Consider the following 17,601-nt stretch of genomic DNA (forward strand, 5'->3'; position numbering starts at 1 on the left):
ATGCTTACCCGCAGACGGCGACCCAGTCGCCCGTTTTGGGCACACTCTCGTGCTGGAATATAATCTCCACGTGGCCGGCTTCAAAGGACAGGTCAAGGGGTTCGCGGAAGTTGTCATTCGAGCGATTCGATTGAAACAGCCAAGTTTGAATAATGCGCGAGGCCAGCACATAGTCCGAGTCCTTGGGGTCGCTGTAAACAGAGAGTAGACTTTAGTGTAAAGATAAAATATACTTAACTAATTAAAGCCTAACTAATTTGCCTTGCCTAGTTACAAATTAAATTATCTAACAGTTGCTATAAATGTTCCCTCTCATCTTTGTACAAGCTTATACTTATAATCCTCTTTTCAATCCCTATGCCATCTACTATTGCTCACATAGTTTTGGTATTATTTAGTATATTTAATATTCCATAACAGCTGCTGATTGCCATGCCCCAGTGGCAGTTGTCATTCGGTATTTCAGCTAATCTCATCAAGAACGAGCTGTTGAGTGCATGTTCATTAAGCTCATCACACACAAACACACACACACACACACACCCAGGCACACACACATATGTGTCTCTGTGGTTCATTATAATTTAATCAACATTTGTCTGCATATTGGCAACTATTTCTAGTTTCCATTTCATGCCAGATTCAAATCTCTAGCTCTGCTCTGGCTCCGACTCTGGCCATGCAAATATTTAGTAATTGTTGTTGTTGTTGTTGTTGTTGTCTCATGTTACATGTTGCTTGCAGCTTATTTACATTTTGTTTACAAACTAACAGCTTTACAGAGCATTGCGATGGTGCTTTTTGCAGCTGCTTTAATGCGCTTATGAAAGATGGAATCTCCAGTGCGGCAACACTTGGCATTACACAGAATTATTTTTACAGATATGCATTGAAATGAAACTGCGTTCGTTGTTTAAACTTGATGGGGAAAAGCGAGAAAATTTGTTTGGGAAAACTGTCGATGGAACGTGTGAAATAATTCTGCAATAAATTCTCTTATTTGATTATAATATGCAATTAATTAAATTAGCAGCAAGCTATAATTAATTGAAATTACATTTAAAAACACGGTTTTTATGTGTGGAAAAATTTGGTGAAAAGAAAAATATTTTAAAATAATTTTTTTCTCTGAAATTGTAAAAAAAATCAATTTTTTTGTTTTTAAAGTGGATTAAAATGAAACAGGGTGGGAAATGTGAGAATGTAAGTTAGCATTTGATAAATATTTTCTTTAAACTGAGAGATTGTGTTTTAAATAATTAATTAAAATAAAATTTAATGCAAATTTTTCGAAAAAGTTTATTATTATTTAATTATATTTTTCTTATTTTAATTAACTGAAAAGTAAAAAGTTGAGCCGATTACTAACGTATATTAAAAAAAAATCTTATTCAAAAATGTTTTTTTTTTTTTTGCTACCCACCTGCCACGCGTGTAGTAAGTTTTTGGTAGAAAACTTTTAAGATTCTTATAAGAGATCACAGAAGCAAATATTGTCGAATTGGCCATGATATGCAGCAGACGCGTGGACAGTCCGATGTCCATGTAGAGTTGGTCCGAGAATAGGTCCTCGCTGCGAAAGAGAAGTGCACACAGGTTAGATTAAATCATGGCAGGCCACTCTTAATTAGCTAAATGAGACACTTGAAGGAGCCTGAGCTCGGTGCAGCAAAGTGGCGAAGGCATCTCAACAGGCCAACACCGACATCCAGTCAGGCTGCTAGTCAGCCAGGTCCTGTGAAAAGTCCTTCAAGCTGGAATTTTTATGAGCAATTTTTATAGTAAGCGAGCGCGTGCGCTTGTTTTATGCATTCATTTTTTTTATTTTTTTTTTTTATTTATGTTTGCCCATAAAGTAAATTTTCCATTAGAAGGAAAGGCAAAAAAAAGAGAAGGAAGGAAACTGAAGAAGCGAAGAAATGGTTGCCCCTGCCAGTGTATATTAATCAAGCGACCATAAAGTGAAGTATGATGTTTACTTGGGCTGCAAAATTTGCATTTTGCCTTTATTTCTAATTATGAAATTATGCTAAGCGCCTAACATGTGCGAGATTCAGGTCTGCCGTGGCCGAGATATTGGCTTTAATGGCCAGTTTTATATCAAAAGACCTTAACGGCTTCCTGATATGACAGTAAATCATTATTGTTATTTAAGTAAATATTTTTAGAGTGAATATGAAAACAATGCCTTTAATAATAAACATAAAAATGTAAATATTGTAGTAAATCCATTTCCAAAATTGAAAATAATTGACAATAAATTGTATATTTATATAAAATAAATGAATATTATATTCAATTTCATATAATATATATTTCCAAATTTACTTTTTTTCAATAAAATAATGGATATTCATTTATTTATTATTTTTATAATTATTAAATATATATTTGTATACATATTTAAAAAATTTTAAATAATTGATAATAATAACAGAGTAGATTGTATATTAGTATAATATAATATATATGTAATAAATGTAAAAATAAATGTATTTTTAATAAAATGAATTTCGTAAAATAAATATTTTCAAATTCATATTTTTCAATAAAACTATTATTCGTTTATTATTATTTATAATAATTTTTTTAATGATCAAATTTATAATTGATTATCAAAATATAATATAATTTAATATGTTTGTATATTAATTAAAGTAATATACAAACATTATATATTATTTCTTTCTCACATGAAAAATATGTTTATATCAATTAAATATTATTACATTTTTGGAAAGATATACTTTATATATTTAATACTATTTTTTAAATGATTAAATATAATATAATATATTTATATACTAATTAAAATAATACAAACAATATATATTATTTCTTCTTCACATAAAAAGTATATTTATATAATTTATATATTATTAAATTTTGTAATAAAATAATATAATTTTTTACAGTAAATTAAAGTAAATTGCCAGAAATTGAAGTAAATATTGGAAATATTTTCATTAAAACAACGCGCGAATGGGAATGTAAAAATTGCAGTAAATTGAACTACATAATAAAAAAAAAAATATTAATAAAGAAATTATGCCAATGGACGTTCATAGGCATAGGCAACCTTGTTCTTGTTAGTTAACCAAAAATTTATAATTACTTTTTCTTTTTTATCAATTCTCGAACATACTACAAAATTTAAATGAAATATTATTTTAAGCTAAATAGTTCACAAACATATAAAAAAATGTATATTAAATATTATTTTAAGCTATATAGTTAAGAGAATGTAAACAAATTTAATGAGTGTGATAAAGTAAGCACGGAAAATGCGGAAATTGAGCAGAAATGATGCGATGCGATGCGATGCACCTGGCGCTCGATTGTGTTCAGGTGTGCTCAACTCACCCGTAAATGCGTAAATTGAACGGCAATGTTTTCACTGAGGTCATGTAGATGCGCAATGAGTTCAGCCGATCCAGCGACAATGTGTCCTCGTCCACTGTCAAAATGCTTGCGGCTCCGCCGTCGCCATTGGAGCCACCGCCTGCTCCACCTGCTCCACTCTTGCCCAGCAGCTTGCTGGCAGCGTTGCCAGCGTCACCAGCACTCATTCCATCAGCTCTGCCGCTGCCCTTCGCCCGCTGTGCGGTCAAAGTTGTCGAGCTGTCAGCAGCCGTGGCCGAGGATGTCGCCTGGCTGCCGCCGCTGCCGCCTGTCGATGTGGCCAATTGTGAGGCCGCAATTGTCTCGCGGTTCAGCGCCGCAGATTGCGTTAAAAGTTGCAACTTTTTAATTTGCTGCAACAAAAACAAGAAAAACATCAAAAGAGGTGAAAAAAAGTCGAGTAAAGTAAAAATAACGCCACATTAAAGTTTCACACGTCAAATTTCGAACTTTGAACATTTGGCACTGACACCTCAAATTCGGGCCACAAGCAATTCACTGTAGCCCACGGCAACGGGCATTGCTGTTGTCCGAGCTGATGCTCCTGTCCCTGCCCCTGGTCCAGTCTAATTTATGAACAATTCTCGCCTTTACGGCTAGCGTTAGCCAGTATTGGATTTCAATGAGATTTTGCAAGAAGCCAACATTCCTCAGGTGTTGCAAACTTGCTAAATTGGCACGTGAAGGTGCTTGTGCAGGTTGCCATAGCATCACGATTGATATTGTTGTCATACTCATTATTTTAGACGAAACGCTGTCAATCTGAGCATAATCATAGCAAAGCAATATGAGTGGGAATAATTCTGGAATTAGTTTTATTTTAAGTTTGCAACAACAGTTAGCAATGAAATCTATTTATTTTTATATATTATAATTGGCCATCTGACAACCGGGGCAGTTTAAAGATCTACCGGGACGTTCTATAGAGCGTATAAAAGTTCAAATTTATCTTATTTTCATTTTACCTGAAATTTATTAAACAATAATATTTTATATTTTATATGTTATATTTTATATATTTATATTTTATATTTATATTTTATATTTTATATTTTATATTTTATATTTTATATTTTATAGTTTATATTTTATATTTTATATTTTATATTTTATATTTTATATTTTATATTTTATATTTATATTTTATATTTTATATTTTATATTTATATTTTATATTTTATATGTTATATGTTATATTTTATATTTTATATTTTATATTTATATTTTATATTTTATATTTTATATTTTATGTTTTATATTTTATATTTTATATTTATATTTTATAATTTATATTTAATATTTAATATTCTTAATTTCTATTATATTTATTCTGCAATAAATTGATAAACCAAATGGCAAAGTTCTCACACCGAAAATTTGGCAAACAAAAAATACTACAACAGCCAATACTCGATTCTCAATTCTGACCCAGTCTTAAAATCAGTCAATGAACCCATGAATCAATCGATTTGCTTAGACTCTAATAACAGCTCCATGACAATGTAATTTCCATTCGCATTGTTTTTTGCAAGGAATTTTCTGCTGTCATGGCGCAATTTCCTGTTCAAATCAAATATTACAATTGTCCGAGAAGTATCTAAGTCTCTATTCTGGCTGCCTTTTTTTTTCATTCCTCCTAGAGAACATAAGCATAAATTTATAAAGTCAAACATGTGCAATCGAGAGCAGAAACAATTCCAATTGGAAAACTTTTTCGTTGCAGAAATAAAAATAAAAATCCAAATAAGAGAAACAAAAAAGTTTTGGAACATCAGTCAAGCATGATGTGATATTTGTTGTTCGTGGCCGCCCCCTCTGGACCCCCTCTGGCCTTTACGCCTATGCAAATTGGGGCATTTGCTTAAAGACATGGGCAGAAATGCTGTGAAAAAAAAATGTAACGGAAAAGTTTTAAATACGAATTCCGACCTGGCCACGTTGCACAGTTTACCGTCAAATCACTGGGGCGTTCAACTGTGTGGGCGTGCCACATGTGCCAGTCAGCCCATTCATATGTGTGTCTGTGTGTGTGTGAAAACTTTTCTTGCTGATTTGAAAGTTAGCTAGCGACTTTAGAGCACGTTTTTATTTTATTTTTTTACGTTTGCTCAGCAAAGTGATTTGTCGTGAACTTTGTGAATTTGATTTCTGAATAGGCCAAATACAGATAGTTGGGCTCTCTCTGCTGGCCGGCAGAAGTTTGCTGGTCAAGCTGCCCATATAATCAGAGTGATTCAGCTTGTGATATTTACTCATGCCAAATATGAGTTTAAGAATTTAATTCGACTATTTAATGAATTTGGCTAGATATTATGGACAAGTCTCGGGCCACTGGGGGCAGTCGATAAGTATCTGGAAACTGGGTCAGTTAACTTTGTTTGCCATTTGGTTTTCACTTGGCCCCGTAATGAGGCAATCTGCATTGAAAGTTCGGCTCGTACATTTTAATAAACTTTTCGTTTCTAATATTGAAATGCAATTGAAAAAGTCGAACGACTCTACCATTTGGCAAGTTTTATTTTTTTTTTTTTTGCCCACCCCGACAAAGTTTTTCAATTGCAATGCAATGCAAAGTGCAAACCGAAATCGATGTTAATCAGGCAAAGTAAATGCAAATCTGTTTAAGCCAAATGAAATGCAATCGAGATCCCGTAATGCCATTGACATTGCAAATTGTCAACAGTCCCATTGATAGGCCCAGCATACCGACAGCTCAATTTAAATATAATAATAAATTGGCAATACATCAACTCTCTGCTCGGCAAACAATTTGTTCAACTCAATCATATATACATACATATATATACGTATATGTGTGTTGAATTATTGATAACACGTTGAGAGCTTTAAACAAGCAACAGATTTATGTTTCACTCTGCACAATTCATTGTGCACAAATATTAAACATTATTATTATATGTGCACTGACATCAATCCATTTCAATTTCATTGAAACAATTTCATTAAGTCAATGGGTGTGCAAAAATGCCAAAGCTAATACTAAAAAGTACTACTGAATATAGAGCTGGCATATTTCGAAGTAAAATTATATAAATATTATTATTATACATAAAATATATTAAATTATATGATATATGTATATTAAATATTTTTATAATTAAAATAAATGATGTGTATATATTTTTTAAAGAATAGTAATCACATTTAAGGAACATTTTTAATGGCAGGAGTCGTTCCTCGAATCGTGTTGCATTTCATTTAAATACTGTTTGAATCGCAAAGGATCTAACTTAGCCTGCTAGCATCAACTGAGCAGTTGAAGCATAAACTCGGCAGTTAATAAAGTTTACACAATGGAAATACCGAAGTAGCTAGAATATTCCGTGAGAGCTTCCAGTACTATTTCATCACTAGCAAGTAAAGAAACAACAGAAGTGTAGCTGAATTCATTTCCTTCAAGTATTCAATCATTTTCTATAAACTATTTACACGTTTTGGGCACGTGTCAAGCGCATCAAGATTAAATGACAAATAATCTTGAATATTTCAAAACCTGAAGTTTATCGAAAACTCAAACAACTGCTGAATTATAGTTTTGGCAAAATATATTACTCCTGTTCATTTTCTTCATAGACAAAAACAAGCAAAGGAAATCTAGTAGGAAATTCAGTTTTGCAATCAAATCAAAAATTGTTGTTGAGTGAATTCCAAATAAATTTGAAATGTTGAATACTTTGACATATTATTTCAAACGTGTAAAAAAATAAACGAATAAATTTATTGCAGTTTGGTTTAATTTTAAAATATTAAATTTTAAATTATTTAAATTATAAAGACAATAAATAATAAATATTTTTGTACAATATTTATTATTTATTTATTATAGGAAAAGATTTTTTTCTCTGCTTGTCTTTGAATTCGTAATAAGTCCAAATTTGAGTAATTCGAATTATTTGAATAATGAAGATGATAGTATAGAAAATATACGAAATGTATATAATAGATAGATAGAATAAATAGTGTAAAATATATACGAAACTTTTTATTTCTGCTTGGGAATCATTAATAAATTGAAACTTTAATTATTTAAATTATGAACTTTGAAGGAAATAGTGTACAATATATCTGCATCTGTTTAAGAAGTCGCATATATTACTCTGCACAACTGTTAATCCTCTCCATTATTTCCATCCACTAAGCTCTCCCTCTAAAGGTCTCCATAAACTGAGAGCAAAACTTTTGAGCTGTGTAAGTTTTCATGTTCCCATAAACCTATACGAAATTGCGTTCAAATAAACAACTTTCGATTTGATTTTCTGCCTTTCGGGCTTTAACTTAAGGTATTGAACTATTCTCTCCTTACTTGGTTGCAATTAAAAATCAATTTTACCTTGAATTTTGCTAATTAAAAGTCTATACAAACAAAAAAGAGGGAGAGAGAGAGAGAGAGAGAGAGAGAGAGAGAGAGGAAGGAGTAAGTATTTGTAACTAGCTTAAAGTTTGGGCCGAGTAAATAAGAGCGATGCCAACTATTTGGCAAGTTGGAAAAAGTTGAGAAATGCTGGCATTTAATCAACCCAATTATGAAGGCAAGGTTTTTATTTCTCCTCCATCGCTTCGTCAGCTAATAAAAATTTAACATAAAAGCGTCCAGAGGCAGGGACAGGAGCAGGAGCAGGAGCAGGAGCAGGGTGATAAAGTTTCCGACTCATATGGCGCGTAATATCGAAATGCCATAGCTGAGCTTGAACTGCGGCACAAACAAAATTAATTTCAGCGCATTAAAAAGTTTTCGATGCCGTCGCCGTCGCCGTCGACGCCGACGTCGACGTCTTGCCGCTTCTTAAGTCAAGTAAAAACTTACTTAATTTCCGTGCGTGCCGCAAGATCCAGGAGCGATGACACTTCATATTTTATGCCGCATAGTTGGGCTCATTTATGAAGCTGCGCCTCCGAGGTCCTTGACATTGAGACGGCCTCTTTGCTTTGAGCGCGAGGCGAGCCAGTGCGAGTTAAGGCGATGGCTTTTAATGCCAGCGCCCAATATAATACGGCCAACAGCTGCAATCAACACTCACATAAATTTGCATACCAATATTTGAGTCCTGATGCATGTGGCATACAACTGGCAGCTTCCTGCTCTTATTGCTCCTTCTGCTGCTGCTTCATCTGCTCCGGCTGCTGTTACTTTTATGCCGCACTTCGCGAAAACAAAGTGTGCTCAAGGAATAAAACATGAGCCTCGGCAAAGCGTAGCTTCCAACGCCTGCCCACTTAAAAACTTAAGTAAGTGAAGTGTGCGACGCGAAAGACGAGCCGAGCCAGCCGAGTGGAAAGGGCAAGCTCCACTGAGCCCCACTCAGTCGCACTGAGCCCCACCCACATCCAAGGACACTGGCTGAGCGTTAAGACCAGAAGGGAAGCAGCACACCTTTTTATCATCATCCTCATCATCATCAGAGTATGGAGTGGGCTGTTCGCTCTTTGTCTGTGGCCAGCCGCCAGGAAGTGGCAATGCTCATTGTTTTGTGGCTCAGTCAGCTGTCATGAGAAGCAGCGAGAAAGGCTCATTAGCCGGGCTCATAAGTGCGCAGTTTTGATGGCCACTAATTACCAACAAAGTTGTTGGCATATTCGAGTGCTCGGAAATGAGCAATAGCCGAACGGAATGAATGAAGAGCCCTCGAAATGTGTGAAAATCCATGCGAAACAACACCTCGATGTACTTGATTATTTAGGCAAGAAATAAATATGAATAAATATATATTCATGTGCATATTCATCGAAAGTCGTCAGGATCAAAAGCAACATGCTGTTCGTTCATTTTGAATATTTTTTTATATATATTGTTTCTATATTTGTATAATCCTAAAGTCTTTTTATTGAACTATGTTCAATTGCTCTTATAAATATATATATATATGTAAATTTTTTTAAAAACGCCTATAAAAAGCGGATGCTACAAATTTATTATGAAGAATATCTTGGCCAATTAGATTGACATATAAGGCCTATATTGTAATATTGTCTTCGGATATCCAAGAAATGGTGTTTGTCTTTTTTTTTCATATTATATTTATTATTTATTATTATTTTTTTTTCATTATTTATTCATTTGTTTATTAATTTATTTTATTTTAAATCTTATTCATCTTGTTATATTTATTAATTTTTTTAAATTATAAATATTTATTATATACTTCTTTTTTTTTATTTAAATAAATTTAACTTTTTTTTTATTCATCTCGTTTAATTTATTTTATTTTTTATATTTTAAATATACATATGTTTATTTTTTAAATTTAAATATGTATTTATTTATTTATTTTTTAAAATTTAAATCCTATTAATTTTTTAAATTCTAAATATTTATTATATACTTACTTTTTTTATTTAAATAAATTTAACTCAACATTAATGTACTCATCTCGTTTAATTTATTTAAATTTTTTAATTTTAAATATTCATTTATTTTCACCTTTTTTTGTATAATTATTTATTCACTTATTAATTTGTTATTTATGATTTTTATTTGATTACAACTATTGATTTGTTTTATTTATCTATTTTATTTGATAAGGTCTTTTATTTATTTATTTTTTCATTATTTTACTTTATTTAATTTTAAATCTTTTATTTTATTTTTGCATTTATTTTATTAGTTATTATTATTTTTTTATTTTCTATATTTCTTTTATTTATTTTATTAATTTTTATTATTTATCATGTTATTTTTTCATTTTTTTTTTTGTATTAATTTATTGTATACATTTGTATGTGTGTAAAGGCATCGATATAATAGCTGAGCTCGTTTAGCCGAGTGATATGATAGCCAATGCCTAATACATTATTGACCCAACACACTCAGCCCCATTTGGCGCTGCAGCTCCATTTCCCCGCTGGCTGGCCTAGATACTACAACAAATTGACCTTTTCAGCCAAGAAAGCTGAAATACATGGATTTCGTAGAAGGTATTCATTACCCGCAAACATGAACATCAATTCTGTGGCTGGCTCGGCGAGGCCGCATGTGTGTGCGCCAGACAAATGTAAATTGTGGCCCGGCTACAAGCTAAATAAAAGTAGAGCCACAAAATAATATATATGTGCCTGCCGAACGTACAATAAGGCTTGCCAGTCCAATTTAGAGTCTCTGTGTAATAAATCTAGAGGGGAGAGGGAGCCAGAGCGAGACAGATAGAGACAGAGATGGCGAGTGCCACAAAAGCAGGCTGGCAAATATTGAATATGGCTGTAGGTTATAAATTATGACACCCGAACGCTCGACTGCCTCTTTTCGCATAATTTATGCACGAGTGCAGCCCAAGTGCCGGCCTGGCCACGCCTCCATTAGGGAGGGGCTGATGGCATGCGGCACTGCACTGTATATGCATACCCATGTAGAGTTTGTCTGCCAGCTTACCTGTTGACTGTTCAGGGATTGCGCATTCTGCATGACTTTATCCAGAATCCGGAGTATTATCTCCGCCGCCATCTCACGCTCCAGTTGTGTGCCCTTCAGCTGCAAATAGGTGTCGAGCTGCAAAATAGGCAAGCAAATAGTCAAGCATCATCAGCAGCAGCAGCAACACAGAGACAAGTGCCCAGCAATAAGCGAGATACCAAAATAAAATAGAATCGAGGAGAAAGAGATGCAAGTGCTGGCACTGCCAGACTAGCAGATACCCTAAAATCTGGTGAAGTGCTGTTGCTCTAATAATTCTCTGATTCTTTACTATATGCTATATTAAGATATATATTATATAATAGAGACAATGCATAAGCCCACGCTCTGCTTACTGCGCAGTCGACGCAGGGACAGAGTTTGGCCTGCAGTCAGGGCTGTACTATGGGAGCTTAATTGTTGCTTAATTTTTCTGTTAATGAAAAATACAAATTCAAAAAAAAAAAACTATTCTTATTTTTTTTTTTTTTATTTTATAGAAAGTTTGAGGGAATGGTTAATGAGAAATTTCCATGTTCATTATACAGGCTCATATAATTAATCTGAAGTATATGGCTATGATGGTATGGGTATTCCCAAATTCAAATACGATGTTCAATTATAAACAGATTTTTCCCGATAATAATGAGCTAACGGAAAACTATTTAAAGCTTGCATGAGCTGGTATAGACATTTTTATATATATATATTTTTTTTTTAATATGCAAATTTATTGTAAATAGAAGTAGAATTACAAAATTTAGAATATCGGTTAGTATGGGTAGCTCTTTAAAGTACATTTTAAGACACATTCAAACCTCTTTTCTGTCTTACGAGATCGATATATTCACAACAACGAACATACAGACAGACATAAGCATAGACAGAAAGAGAGAGAGAGAGAGAGAGAGAGAGAGAGACTTCACGGAGGTAAAATCAGACGGAATAACAGATACAAAGTCGAACAAAGAGACGGACGGATATATGGGCGGATAAAAGGACGAAGGGATGCTTAGACTGACATTGCTATATCGACTCATCTAGTCGCCCAGATCCATATCCATGTATATACGCTTTATGCTGCCTGCCACGCGTCCTCCTGCTGCCTGTCGCATACACCATCGGAAAAGTATTATACACCCGATTTCCAATTTTCAATGGGTTCAGTGCATAAAAAGGCGACTCCCGAAAAACTCTTCATGGCCATTCGTTAGGCGGGAAATTTGTGTGCGCATTAAAATGAAAAATTGTTGCCATGCGGCCCGGAGCGAACTTTTCTTTGACTGTAGCTTGCCTGTGAAAATTGTGTGAAAAATTGCAAGGCGCCCACTCGTTCAGCTGCTTCGCTGCTCAGCTGCTCCTCACTCTCGCGGCTCAGTCAGCTTTTCTTGCATTCATTTACGTGTAAAAATAGTTTGGCAAGCTTGTTTGCAGAGTCTTTTCGCCCCGGCTTGGCCCGCTCGACCCACTTCGGCTCGACTCTCGAGGCGGTGGCAATGGATCTTAAGGTCCAGGTAGTTTGTAACGCTTTGAGCTGTTTTTGCGTTTTGCCAGCGCCGAGGCTTAAGTGTGTTCAAGAGTTTCTTATTTTTCTTTTTTTTTTTTTTGTTTTGTTTGTTTTTGCTTTTGCGGTGTGTCCCGTGCGCTCTGATACCAGTTGCTTAAAATTGAATTTGGGGAATACGAAAAGCAGTAAAAACTTTTCTCTCGTTACAATATTATGCAATTTCGGCAAGACAAAGTGCCACAGCAGCTCAAGTGGCAATCGTGAGAATCTCCGAGGAAGGCGTAACCAGGGCTGTCATAAATCTGCATAAACTTTGCACCACAGACAAGCTAGAGATATGGGGGCCACACGGGCGCAATTCATACAGGCATAAATACTGATTCGCCCACATAGACAGACTCCCACTTACCTCGTGCAGCATGTCGATGAGGAAGCTCGCCTCGCCGGGCAGGAAGCTCTGTCGCCGCTGGAGCGTGTACTCGAAGCAGGCCTTCAGTATGTTCGATGAGTTCGTTTGCTGGAATCCCGCGCTGAGAGCTCTGAATCGGTTGTAGATGAGCAGCAGCTCGTCCCGCACGCAGCTGGAGAAGTCCGGCAGGAGCCAGCTGGAGTTGCCGGCGTTGTCCCGCTGCTCGCAGATGCGACGCGAGTGCCCCTCGAAGCCGCGCGGACAGTCGGTGATGATGGGTGCGCCCGGTGCACTGGTGGGCCAATGGACGCCAAAGCTGGACTCGGCCAGACAGACGTGCACGGCATTCCGTTCGATGACGTTGATGTAGACGCTGCGCGACACCGGCCGCACGCTGTTCGACACGAGGCAGGCGTACTCCGCCGACTTCTGGATGTTGTTGATCTTCAGAATGCTGCCGTCCGGGTAGAGATCCTCCCACATGGCCGTCGCAGCGTCCGACTGGAAGAGCACCCCGTTGCGCGTCCAGCTGTAGCCCAGCTGGGCATACCGCTTGATGTCGTCATTGCCCGGCGACAGGCAGCGCACCCGCAGCGAATCGCCGCGCTGCAACGTCACGCTGGCCGGATCCACGCGCAGCCGGGGCGGACTCTTGATGTGGATGTGCAGCGAGCGGCACTGCTCGACGCCCCAGTCGGTGACCTGAGAAGAAGAAGAGAAGGAGACGAGAATTTAGCCAAGTGACGACACATGTATGTAGTTTCAGCCCACTGCATCAGCCACCTAGCCTGATAAGCATCGACAACAATATTACCAACAGCAATGTTTGGCCTCAGCACACAGATGGCGCTGAGCCTTCTGCAGTTGTCCTTTTCGAAGGAGACCGCTTGCCAGTGTTTGCCATGTGTCAACAATTGTTGCCAGAGCGTTTACTCGAATTTAATAGACTGCTCCTGGCCAGCTCTCTGTCTCGCTCTGGCCCCCTCTCTGGCCGGCAGCTGATTGGATCTGACATTGTCTGATTGCACGAGGCGTGGGCGCGTGTGCTGAATGGATATGTGATGGGTGTCTAAGCCGTTAAGGCACTCGGCGGCGGGGCGGAGGGGCGGCGGGTGGCTAACCCGATTCCGTGGCTACTTAAAGCGAACAGCTTTGGCTGTCATCTGGCACAAACATGCTGCACTGGAGCTCTTGTTGCAACTGCTCCAAGGGAATACAATGTGAGCTGCATAGCTCCTACCGGGCATTAGGATAACGTTGATTATGATGATGGTGATGATGATGTTGCTGCTTTTCTCTGAGAGCTTCCGTTTCAAATTTAAATGGAAGAGGAGACAAACTAACGAGCGGCAATGCACAGTGGGGCCTCTGCCCGCAAAATGTGGCGAAAATCCCGCAAAATGTGGATTATAAAATCCAATGGAGAATTTTTATTATTTATATTTATTTTTTGATTTATTCAAAATTTGTTTGTTTAATTATTCCTAAAATGTATTTTCATTATTAATATAATCATATTATTATTGTTATTATCATTTATTTATTTATGAATATTTTTTATATATTTTTTATTTTATTGAGCCTTAAATTGGTTGGAGTAGGGCGTCCATTTAAAAAAAATAGCATACAAGAAACTTGTACTTAGCGAAGAGCCAAGCACCGAGAGGAAGCGGTTATGCTATTAACATAGTTCTGTTATTAGCATAGTCGGGCTATGTGGGGGAGGAGCAGAACCTGTTAAGGGGATCTGGCATTAACAATCTTCTTTATACAGAGGCTAACTATGCATTTTCAACTGAGATATTTATAGTCTTCCTAGTTAAGGATTATTTGATTAAAATCAAAACCTGTCGCTGGTCAGAAAGCTGTGAAGCATCCTGCTAAACAATCACTCTTTGATTAGTCCCATTTTTAAACTCTAAATATTACTCTGACATATGAAGACAAAACAAGATAAGAAATATTTCGGTAATGCAAATTGAGCAAAGGCCCCACTGTGCAACGCCAGGATCACACCTCGGGGTCCTCAGCGCCGACATGTGGCAGGCATCGAGACCGCTTTGGCATCTGCCTTTGTGTCTGTGCTCGCGTCTGCTACAACTCCGGCTCCGGTTACGGCTCCGGCAGCGGCACTTTGTTGCAACTGAGCCGGAATCATTTGATAGACAGAACTTTGGGCGCAAACAAATCGATGATATTTCTTTTATGGCATTTCAAATTCAAGTTGAGTTTTAAATTCACGCCACGATTCCAACAGATGAGAGTAGGCGTTGGAGCTGCCTTTTGCATTGGATATCCTTTTACGACAGTGCAACGTCAACAAATCCTTGCCAGCCACAAAATCCAATTGGCAATTAACTCATTTGGCGAACAGCTCAAATCTAGCGACAGCTTCGCCATTTTATGATCTAATGCGATTTTACTGCCTGAAGATGGTACGTATATTCCTACCTACCATCTCATCCCACCTACCATCTCCGCTCTTCGCCTATCAAACGATTGTATCTGTAAGCTGCGACTCATTAACAGTCGAAGTCGTTAAACCGCACATTGTACGTGTATGGCTAATGTCATTTAGTCTCTAGTCTAAGCTCGCCTTGGCCCGTCTTTCTCTGGCCAATAAAATGCTCTGCGAGAAATAGCTAAGGAGCAACATACTCATGCCACAGAAATTTGCAATGTTAATGATGCCGATGCTTGAAAATTGCTGCCTTTTATAGTCGGCCAGATAAAAGTGGTTTTACGAGCTGAAAAGTGCATGACACCAAGATGCTAAAGAAGAAGAAGAAGCAGAGCTGAGTCCAGATAAACCATTTAATTTTGTTGTTGTTGTTTTTTTTTTTTCACTTTATAAAACGTATATATTTTCCCAATGCAATTTATATTGGAGCTGCAACGGCACTTTAGATAGTTTCACGTTCTTTTTTGTTATTTAGCAATCAATTTTATGGCGAGGTACATTAAACTAACGGCAATTTGTGAAAATTGGAATGAGTCACATTAGTGCATTCGATAAGTAAGACGACGAATTAAACTTTATTTTATAATTTGTAGTTGTATTAAATTTCTGTCTCGAAATGGGCTTCACTGTCGCTCTTAATCTGTTCATATCTATCTATCTACATATGTATGTGTTCTTTACTCACAATTTGAGCAAAAAGTGAGAATGCAACTGAGCTTCAGAGCAACGATCGTGCTCAGAAGCAATCGTTTTGCTCTTTAGATTTTTTGTTCTCATTAGTTCCGAGACTTTTTATGAGCTGAATTAAGCAAAAGGTCTCGCACACGATTGAGTGATAAAGTCTTTTAACAGTGGCTCTCGCATGCAACCAACGCATATACATACACAGTTTGTTGTATGCGAGGGTCACGATTGAGTGGTTGTGTCTTTTAACAGTGTGCGAGGGTCACTGTTAATGAACAGTATCACTCAATCGTGTGCGTGGGCTATGCTCGCTAAACACATCAACAGCGTACGTGAGTGTGAATGTGTGCATGTTTCTGTGAAAGGGATGCCGTTTATTGTCATTGTGGGAGCGTTAACTTTACGTTACTTTTTTTCGGTAATCTTCGAAGCAGAGCGTGTTCGCTCAAAGCGTTAACAGTTATTTGTGAGCTATGATATATTATGATCAAATCAGACTTAATAGATTAACTGATCTGTGTCAACAGATTGTGAATCTGAGTCAATAAAGTTGTTAGTCCATTGACTCTGATCAGTTGAAATGTTAACCTAAGTACAAGTGAGATCAAAGAGAGACTGATACTTTAGAAATGTTTTAATTTAGGCATAAAATCTAAAAAGTAAAGAAAAAACCACTCACAAAAAAGTTCTCTAATCAATTTTATTCCAAGCATAGATATAAATAAATATTCTCAAAGGGAAATTTTATAATGAGAATTTCCGGGAACTTATTTGACAGAATGTATATATACATAGTTTCTGATGAGCCAAGTTTCCGTGCAACTTCGATATTACAGTTAAGTTCTAATGGAACTGAGCTTGGGCTTCAGTCAAAATTAATACATCTCCAGCTGCTAAAGTTAAAGGCTACCACTTAGCTTAGGACTATCTTCTGGTCTGGCACTTTTATCCTATCCGTTTCAGTTTAATTCCATCTAATTCACTCTACCTTGTTTATTTTTCATATATTTCCTATTTTTTCGTATATTATCACTTGTTTTCACATAATTATACCATGAAGAATTTGCATCTATAATACTTAAATATATTTAAAATATTTCAATATTATTTTTATTATTTTTAAATTATGCAAATGTTTAGCTCCTGAGTGAAGAGTTTAATGTATTTATATTGCCTGCTAAGTAGCCAAAGTTAAGGTGTTAGCTGCTTCGAGGCATTTCCCAAAGTTAATGAACTAATTGCTGCTTAATATCAATAAATAAATAATCATTGGGCTTATAGCTCGCGGGTATTATTATGGCTATGTGTATGGGTGCATGGGTGTGTGTGTGTTTGAGTCAAGAATATGAAAAGAAAGTCCCCAGCGTCCAATGGACAGGGACAGGGTCTGGAACACATTATTGACGTGCGGCGCAGCAATCGCAGCTCGAGGCGGTGCTGGTCGCAAAGGATTCATTCATTTCTTTTCAGTTTTGAGTCAACAGAGGCCGTAGAAGCAGAAGCAGACCTAAGACGGCAACAATCAACCTTTGGGGATTCTACGTTAAGCGCGTTCGTTGAACAAAAAATAAAATAAAATAAAATAATAATAATGAAAAATCAAGTAAGAGTGATTTACTCGAATCTGCTCGACTACGAGATACCCTGAACTGTTTGAAGAACTGATATTATATGATATTTGTATAAACTATGCAATATTATATATTTAAAAGACTTTTTCTTTGCGAATTTCG

General features: G+C 36.4%; 1 protein-coding gene across 6 annotated transcripts in view; it reads right to left on the reverse strand.

The window, feature by feature from the left end:
* LOC108611584 (uncharacterized) overlaps positions 1-17,601 on the reverse strand; it is a 225,423-nt gene that overhangs the window by 21,423 nt on the left and 186,399 nt on the right. For all 6 annotated transcript variants that reach the window (XM_089465130.1, XM_089465129.1, XM_089465126.1 and 3 more), the window contains 5 exons: positions 12,724-13,425; positions 10,787-10,903; positions 3,364-3,755; positions 1,424-1,573; positions 9-191 (listed from right to left, as the gene is read on the reverse strand). In XM_089465130.1, the coding sequence (XP_089321256.1) occupies positions 9-191; positions 1,424-1,573; positions 3,364-3,755; positions 10,787-10,903; positions 12,724-13,425 (1,544 nt within the window). The remainder of the gene's footprint in view (positions 1-8; positions 192-1,423; positions 1,574-3,363; positions 3,756-10,786; positions 10,904-12,723; positions 13,426-17,601) is intronic.

The sequence above is a fragment of the Drosophila arizonae genome, chromosome 3 (assembly GCF_054131065.1).
Source record: "Drosophila arizonae isolate 15081-1271.41 chromosome 3, UAZ_ARI_1.0, whole genome shotgun sequence".
Lineage (NCBI taxonomy): Eukaryota > Metazoa > Arthropoda > Insecta > Diptera > Drosophilidae > Drosophila > Drosophila arizonae.